Raw genomic sequence first — 9,297 nt, forward strand, 5'->3', positions numbered from 1 at the left:
AAGAGACGTACAGCGAGTAGCTGTAATAATGTAATTTTCCATGGTTACTTCTAATGTTTGAAGCCAGAATATAACAGCTGTTTAAGTGCCAATGGATAATATTATGATATATGAATAACTGTTCCACAAAATGATGTATTTCCTTGTCTCACGTCATGCTACTGACACATGCTGCACAGCAGCTTCATCTATTGGTGATGAATGGAATGGCACAAGAGAAGCTTTTGTTTTGAAAAAAAAAGGCACAAATTAGTTACTGGTTAGTAAGAATAAAGCTGTTAGTCACATCAGTCAAAGACATGTCAGGTGAATTGAATTGAATCACATTATTATTAGTGTCTTATTTATTGCATAAACTTGTTTGTTGGGTGGTAATGTCTCAGTACTTGAAACTAGAGTCAACCCAGTGGTTAACATGGTTTTACAGAAGAAATGACAATAAAAAAACTTAAAGCTCTAACACTAAAACACTAATTACCACATCCACACACTTACTAGACAGTCTTATCTTTATCATACCCAAAACCAACCATCAACATTAATAAAGACTTTATTTGAAAACACTAACAGGCACATCATATGTGGGAACACTAAAAAACCTTACTCTCACAGTGTGTACAAAAAAAAACAAAAAAAAAACACAGGAATTTGATGGTATCAGTCAAACCAACAGATCTGAAAATTGCAGAGTCTCAACTTGTGGTTTATTGATAAGGAAGTTTCAGTCTTACCAAGCTCACAATGTCTCAACAGTGCAGAGATGTAACACACATGTACACTTCAACACTTACGATACTCCGACAGAATGCAGCATGAGCTCAGACAAGTCTCTACTAGCTTCATCTCAGTTAAAGTACAATTTACACATGACAAATGAGATCTTATTTCTTTACTAGTAGTGTTTGCTAAGATAAGAAATGAATATTGCTTGTAGTTAGGGTTACGGGTTTGTTTCGAAATGAGGTATTAAATGTCTAGTACCACAGCGTTTGCTCTCTTTGATTCCTCAAAGCAATTCCCTTGTTGAGGAAATTTGTGGAATAAAGGGTTATTATAGTAATTAAACCATAAAGATTTTTTTTTTAAATAAAGTAAACTTGAATTGAAATCAAATCTAAAACACCTTTACAATTCATTCAAGGCAACATTTCTCATTTTCACTTAGTAACTTGATATACTAATATAACAAAAACCAAAATAAAAATTATACAAGTCATATTAAAAACAATGAATAAAACAAAAATGCAACAACAATCCCTAAAACGTTAATGAAATGAAATGAAAATAAAAACGAATTCATAATATTTAGGAAGAATTTAATAGTATCACAAGGATACTAAAAAACACTGAAGGAGTCACAGAACTCTTAGTAGAAACTTTTACATGGGCACAGGCTGCTCATTTTTTTTAAAAATTGAAATTTTATTATTATTATAATTAGTATTTACTATTGCCAAAGAAAGTGTAATTTTCTATTTCTATTGAATTTACCTTCACATTCAAATAAGTCATAAACCTCATTAAGCATTTGCTGAACGGCCCCTTATCATTCTCAATAAACAAACTCAATTAATGAATTCAAACACATGAATGAATCACTATTAAGAAACTGTTTAGTTTCTTGCTGTCCATTAATGTTGCAATCAAAACAAAAGACAGAGTGTCAAGCTCAAAATCCTCCCACTGATAATTATAGAAAACACTCCCTCTTAGATTTTATCCTCCGTCAGCTCAAACGGCGTTAACCGCTCATGCCAGCTCTATGACAACTCTATTCTGAGTCAATGCACACAAGTCGACCAAAGCCTAATAAGAAGGTAAGACATACTGCTACTTTAACAAATAAATCTATACTCTAAAATAAAAAGAGATAAAAAACAATAACAAATGACAAAATCACATGTTTATCAGATAGTTTTAGTTTGTAAAATCGCACACGTGCAGTGAACATATTCTAGATAAGCAGTGCTGAAGGTGTGTTCACCTGCCAGGAATGCATTATGGATGTGGGTAAACAGGTTGTGAATGGGAGAACAGCTGTGGGTGAAAAATGTGATAAAGCAAACTTCAACTTTCTTCAACTCACCGTTCGTGGGAACATGCATTGAATCACGCCACTTGGGCTAATGATTTGACCTGTATTATTTGCTAGTCCACTGCAAAGGCTGTTCAGTGATTGCTAGAGTGCTGGGTTTTCTGGTAGCTGCTTACTGTCAAAATAATCAACTGTCAGGTCTCTTTGAACTTCTGGTCTTTAGATACAGGTCTGTACCTATTTTCTTTTTTCTAAAAAATTTGCATTTGTTCACTCACATGATTTGAAGAATCATTCATTCCTGGAGCTCAAATGCTGCATTTACTTGATAAATTTTAGACATTTAGAGGAATAGTTCACCAAAAAATGAACATTTTGTCATTATTTACTAACCCTTCCAAACCTGTATGAATTACTTTCTTCTACTGAACACAAAATACAATATTTTGAAGACTGTTGGGAACCAAATAGCTGATGGTAGCCTTTGACTTCCATAGTATTGATCCCCATTTTATGAAAGTCAGTGGCTACCAGCAACTGTTTGTTTAACAACATTTTTCAGAATATCGTCTTTTGTTTAGAGGCTTGAGAACTAGCACTACTGATGGCAAACTAGGCTCCTTTAAATGTTTATTTTTTTAAAACATATTAATCCATGGGAGGTTGCATAGACTGCTTAGACTAGTCTTACAAGTTTTTTCTTTAAGACTGGTCCTAACTTTTTAAGCCAGTTACATAATGTAGGTTGGTCTAATGTGAATCTGAAAAGTAAGACTGATTATCCCCTCATAGGTTAACTGCTATTTGGTCAAACTTTTCTTGGTAAAGTTCTTTAGTCTTAAAGGGAACATTTACCCAAAAATGAAAATTCTGTCATCATTTTACTCACCCTCACATTGTTCCAAACCTGTATGAGTTTCTTTCTTTTGTTACACATTTATTTTGAAGAATATGGGTGACTAAAATTGAAACAAACACCAACAACTGTTAGGTTACATTCTTGCTTGCTCAGCAAAAGAAAGAAAGTCATACAGGTTTGAGGATGAGCGAATGAAGACCAACTTTTCATTTTTGGGTGAACTATCTCTTTAACATAGTGTTCATGCATGTCCACAACTGATGCTACTTGCATATTAAGAATTTAGTATTTATTAAGAAATATGCAAGTGTTGCATATAAAATAAAATAAAAACAAGTATGTTTTACATTAACATATGATAATTCTAAAACTTTTCTGGTAAAATCTTATTAAACAAGCACTTATGTAAGCTTATTGAATAAAATGTTGTCTACTTGTATTAAAAGAAAGACTGTCCAATAAAGTAAGTTTAATGGAAAGGGGGGTCTTGGGTTTCACCTTTAAGCAGAAATGCATGAGTCAATCTTGAATGTCCTTTATGACTTCTGGTAACCTACAATGTATTTAAATTAAACCAGTTTTTAAAATATACCAAGTACCTTTTTAAAAATAATAATACAAAAATAATAAGTAAAAAAAAAGAACGTATTGTTAGTGACATGGTCATACTTCATTTCATTGAAAAGCATTTCAAAATGCTTCTGAAAAGAAAAGAGGAAATTGCATGCAACTTCCCCCATTTTATCACCAGTGACCATAGAGGCTAATGAAATGCTTTCCATGATCATGAACCGTGTTTTAAAACAGTTTGCACATGAATGTTTCTCATCTGTTTTATTACAGAGAATCAATGTCTGCCAAAGATCCAATCAATGTCACCTCCAACCACAGCGATTCCTCCGTCTACCCCAGCGAGGGCATGCGTGTGCTGCAGATGATCGTGACCGTGATGATCTTCATTGTGGGCATTTCTTTAAATGGTCTGGTGGTCTGGGCATTGGGGGTTCGAGTTTGGTGCCGCAAAGGAAGAGCTGCCGGTGAGACACAGAGTGCCGACAGCTTCCGGATCTATGTGGTGAACCTGGCACTTGCTGACTTGGTGCTGTTGTTACGTACGCCACTGATGCTGTCCTACTTGGTGAACGACTTCAGTTGGACATTGGGGGAACCTGTATGCAAGCTGGTGATTTATTTGAGATGCCTCGGATTGTATGCGAGTGCGTTCTTGCTGTGTGCTGTAGCAGTGGAGCGCTGCTTGTGTTTACTTAGACCAGTTTGGGCTCGAATGAAACGGCCTAGTTGGGCTGTACCTCTGGCCTGTAACTTAATATGGGTTTTAGCAGCGGTGTTCGCTATACCCTACATCAACACAGCCACAGTCTATCACAATGGGGGCCGCAACGCCTGCATAGAAAGTGATTTGGCAGGAGGACAAGCCTTAAATGTGTTGGAGACTGTGGCAGGATTCTTGCTACCTCTAGTGATCTTTTTTTCGTGCAATGTCGCAGTAATTTTTTGTGCAAAGAAGGCTGAGAGCGCAATGTCTTCACCTACCTCATCAACTGGGCCGAGTTACACATCCCAGCGTCTGACCCGTCTCTATCGCGTACTCTTCCTCACCATGTTCCTCTTCCTCACATGCTGGGTGCCATACTTCACCTGCCGCTTTTTGAGGGCCCTCTCGCACGGTCGCCCAGGCTGGGAGAATCTCAAATTAAGAGCTATCAAAGCTGCATATGTGGCATTGTTTCTGGTTTACATAAAAAGTGCGCTCAACCCAATCCTGTACGTGTTCGCAGCCCGTGGACTCGGACGCACAGTTCGTGCCTCACTTGTTTCAACTATTGAGCGAGTCTTCAACGAGGAATTATCAGAGTCTTTACGAAGAAAGTCCTTACGAAGGAGAGACTCTCAGTTTTAGGGGAGCTTGAAGAGTGTAAATGCTGATCTGCAGAAGGTTGAAACCAACTTCTGAGATCTAGTTTTTTCCAGATCTGCTTGTTAGACAACTGATGAACATTGACTAAAAGCAGAAAACACATACAGTATAAATTTCTACACAAGAGACTAACTAAGACTTCATTTGACAGACATCAAAAATATACCAAGATCCTTCCTTTTATTGATATGATTGTTTAATTCTTGGATTTAATTGTGATGCATTGCTATGTAGCACTTTCATTTTAGGAACTTTACAACAAATGAAAAGCTTTCCTTTCATGTGACTAAAGGCTGGTCATTACAGGCTTAAATTAAGCATAGAGTTTGTTCTCATTACATTATTATGTAGTATAAATGTGCCAATTTACCATATAGAATCTTTACAGATAGCAGAAAGGTTCCCATTAATGCTAAATCTTAAAATGAAAATTGAATTCTAGTGCTTATGTTGATATTGCTGCATTAATGCTTAAAATGAATGTAATTTCTGTGCCTACTCCTCTATGCAAACTTGTTATTATTAAATAAACAAGCAGTTACTTTGGTTATCAGCTGTCGTTTGTGCGTAAAACTTAAGAAACAACCTCATTCTGTGATAGTCAGTCCATGGCTGAGCAGTCATTATGAGCAGCTTGCACTGCATCCACCTGTTTATCTGCAAGCTCCAGAAAGGTCCTCACATCCTCAAGGACAAGAGCCATCTGAAGTGCTTTGATCCCTGCTAGAGGATTGGGCATGATCGGCAAATCAGTAATTCAGGGTTTATGATGGAAAATTTGAGACTTTAAGACCTTTTTAAGATCAAGTAAAATATTTTAAGGAATAAACTGAAAGGAATGCAATATATTATAATATAATATAAATGTTTAGGGAGTACATAGCAAGTATTAGCAACATTTCGGAGTTTGAAAATACAACTTCCAACAGATGTCCATTACTTTTTAATTCATTATTGGCTTCCCAAATACTAGAATATGGAAATAACTTTTACTGTAACTTCTAATCACACTGCAAAAAAAGTGATGTTTTTTATCAGTATTTTAGTTCTCTTTTCCAGTGCGAATGACTGAAGATTCTCTGATTTACTTGAGAAGCAACATGAGAGAAGATAAGTAATCTTGTTTTCTAAGAAATGTATTGAAATTAAGTGAGTTTATGATTAAAAATAGAATAATAGTCATTCAAATTTCTTAACCAAGTTCATTAAATTTTATAAAAATTCTTAAAAAAAAAAAAAAGATTAATTTCTTCATAATCTTCCTTTTGCATTTCAAGTAAAGGTATATTGATTTAAGGATGTTTAAACATTTATGTAAGAACAAGAAAAAAAATTGTGAGGAAGATATTTGTTTTTTGCAGTGCATCCAACATTTAATGTCATGACTTTATGAATAATAAGACTTTCTGCTTTGTTTTAAGACCGTTTAAGGCCTTTTTTTTGTAAAAGGGCAAATTAAACTTTCTTTTTAAAACCTGCAGAAACCCTGGTAATTCATCACACAGTCCAAAATCAAATCACCTGCTTGGCCTGATTTAATGGTGCCATTGAACACAGTTATGTGGCTGCAGTGTGTGAAAACAACCAGCCTAAAATGGTAAAAATCCCCTTGCTCATTGTTTTATAATATCAAATCTCTCCACACAAACAGTTCCAGACTATGACGACTTAAGACGATGAAAGTCCAGCCCATTTGTGATGCTCTCTGCCCTATTAGCAAATATACAAAGCCATGAGTGAGAAGCAGCGGTCCGCCATTACTGTTCTCTTGCTGTAGCTGCTGGAGGTACAATGTCAGTGCCAAAGAGCTATTAAAAGTGTTGTTGGGATGCACCAACGAACATAGGTGTCTCCGTGGACCGCTGAGGGCACAGTGGTCAAATTTCATTTTCGAAGGAAATTGTCTGGAAAAAATGTGAAAAGTCCTATACTTTGTGCTAACATTTTACACCAGACTGCCTCACAAACGAGGGTCAGGTCCTTCTGAAAGGGGAATCGATACCAACGCTTCATGCGCAAACGTCCAGACTCAAAGTCAGCATCACGCATTATATTTTGTTTTCTAAAAGACCTTCTTGGCTCTCTGTAAGGCTATTGTCTCTGCCTGTTTTCACTAATGCTGCCTTCAAGTGCTACCAGAATGATCGTGAATAGGAATGTTGTAGTTAAAAAACTGCATTTGGAAGCAATGTGTGAGGTCAGTAACTTTTACACCGTTATGCCCATGAGCATGAGCTCTTAAAGGTCACGTTTTCCGTGTTTTTTTTTTTTAAGCTTTGATTGTGTTTACAGTGTGCAATATAACATGTGTTCATGTTTATCGTGTAAAACAACACTGTATTTTTCACACAATTCACTTATCTGTATACCGCTGCTTTCACTGTAATTAAAACGGGCTGATGACTTCCTTGTTCTATAAAGTCCCTCCTTCAGAAATACGTAACGAGTTCTGATTGTGCCAGTGGTTCCTGTGTTGTGATTCGACAGCAGCTGAGTGCACGCTGCCCTCCTGGAAACGCGATCGGACTAGTTTTGGAGTAGTTTTGAGAAGCAAGTGGACAGGATTTGTTTTAAAAACTTGGCAATTTTGATCTGAACGCTTGTGCTGGAGATGTACTTCTAATCACAGAACGCCTTTACTGACGAGATGCACATGAAAATCGCGTTTGATTTTTTGCACAGCCCTACCATCTAGTTAACAAAGCTAAACAGCATTGCCCTTTGTGTAATAAGTTACAGAAACTGTTAAACGCACCAACTTAAATGATAAAATACACTTACCGGTTGTGGTCCATAAACAACGCCTTCTCCAGACAAAGAGGGAACTGCTCCATCTTTCAAGAATAATCTTTGTGCGAATCCGGCATTAAACTGATTGAGATTGAAGAAGCTGTCCTCAGCTAAATGTGCTGCACATAGTTTTACATGTGGATTATAATTTTCGGGAACCGAGTTTAACATAAATTGTAACCATTAATCTCCAAGAACAGCGTCCCTGGGAAGCCCAAACAAAGGTGATTGGACTCCGAGATGAAAATAACAGCGTTTCGACGACATGGCGACAAACACAAAAGCAACTCTTCCTCTTCTCTGTGCAAGCGCAAAAAGACCACGCCCCCTTTTTTGTGTATTCATGTGGGCCGAGGTTATGCTGCGTTCCAGGCAGGTTTTTGAGCCCGTAAGTCACGATTTCAAACCACGACTCACGACTTTATAGCATTCCAGGCAAGTCATGCCAAACTTCCTGAGCGCAAGCAATTGTAGCTAGATTATTAATTTTATTGCAATGTTATAATGTCCTAAAATCGTTTTTTTTTTTTTACGTGCACCACTTGCGTAAACACTGCATCCATAGGCAATATTATCCTTAGAGGCTGCCATTGTTGTTTCGCAGGCTACGTGACGTCAGAGTTCGTAACTCAGAGTACATCTATCTAGTACGAGTTCACGGGTGGGAAGTCACGGGTTTGACTGCTGTTCCAGTGCAATTTCACGGGTAGAAGGTTGGAAAAACATGGGTTACGGGTTGCCTGGAACATTAGTCAAAAAATGGTTTTAGTGATGTCATTACTGCAGGAAGCAGAGGGATGTAGTCCAAACTGGTCATTAGTTGTAGGCGAATTCTGTTAAATAAAATATCTCGCTTGGCATTGAACTTTGAGCTTTAGAATTTTATAGATATTATTTATACTCTAACAACAACATTACACACTAACTAAAGTTTAAAACATGGGATCACGAAGAACGGGACCTTCAGCGACAGAATTGTTTGCGTCCGTTATGGAATAACTCACGGTCGGAAACTGCGTCTTGGTAGTAAAAACACGGCACGGTTTTGCAGCGTACAGTGTCACAAACAGAATGAGGCGATCCACCGGAAAAAAGAATGAATGAAAAATAGGCGGAAAATAGTTTATTTGAATTTGGCGCTCTCTCCTGAGAGCTGGTGATGCGCTCTGACGCACCTGTCAGCTGATGGAGGCGGAACTTACAGCGATCGCAAATTCCTTTCTTTCTTTTTATTTTAGAGAGTTTTTATATATGTGAGAGTGTGTTTTATATTGAATGTGAATGTATCTGCATGATTACCAACTGTTGAGTGCAAGTCAGCCCAAATCAGCTCGCTATTACTGAATGGTCACGGCTATCAAAGTGAACGCGTCTATATGAATAGAGAGAGTGGATTATTTACTTTGGCACATTTGTGTTATTACCATCTGTATAAGTTGCCATCAGCACATCAGCACTTATTTGCATCGTAATTCATTGTAAAATATGCATCTCTAGCAATCTCAGGATGTTCTATATTGGCAAACAAAGTTAAATCTTTTTTTATTTTTCTTATTATTCTTATTTTTCTAACTCAAATTATTCTTATTGTATTTTTCTAGTGCTCAAATAAATCATTTATATGATGTCTAAGTTTATGTCTAGTGTTTTATAATTGAAAAAAACTATGCAGTG

General features: G+C 36.8%; 1 protein-coding gene across 2 annotated transcripts; it reads left to right on the forward strand.

Moving 5' to 3' along the window:
• Nucleotides 1–1,739: 1,739 nt before the first annotated feature.
• Nucleotides 1,740–5,374, forward strand: LOC132141897 (C3a anaphylatoxin chemotactic receptor-like). Of its 2 annotated transcripts, none has more exons than XM_059551550.1 (2): nucleotides 1,740–1,817; nucleotides 3,738–5,374. In XM_059551550.1, exon 2 carries the CDS (start codon nucleotides 3,745–3,747, stop codon nucleotides 4,813–4,815), a length of 1,071 nt encoding a protein of 356 aa, XP_059407533.1. In that variant the 5' UTR covers nucleotides 1,740–1,817; nucleotides 3,738–3,744; the 3' UTR covers nucleotides 4,816–5,374. The 2 variants fall into 2 exon arrangements, with proteins under 2 accessions (XP_059407533.1, XP_059407534.1); XM_059551551.1 differs by lacking the exon at nucleotides 1,740–1,817 and adding an exon at nucleotides 1,875–2,264.
• Nucleotides 5,375–9,297: the final 3,923 nt, after the last annotated feature.

Source organism: Carassius carassius, chromosome 6, assembly GCF_963082965.1.
Source record: "Carassius carassius chromosome 6, fCarCar2.1, whole genome shotgun sequence".
Classification (NCBI taxonomy): Eukaryota; Metazoa; Chordata; class Actinopteri; order Cypriniformes; family Cyprinidae; genus Carassius; species Carassius carassius.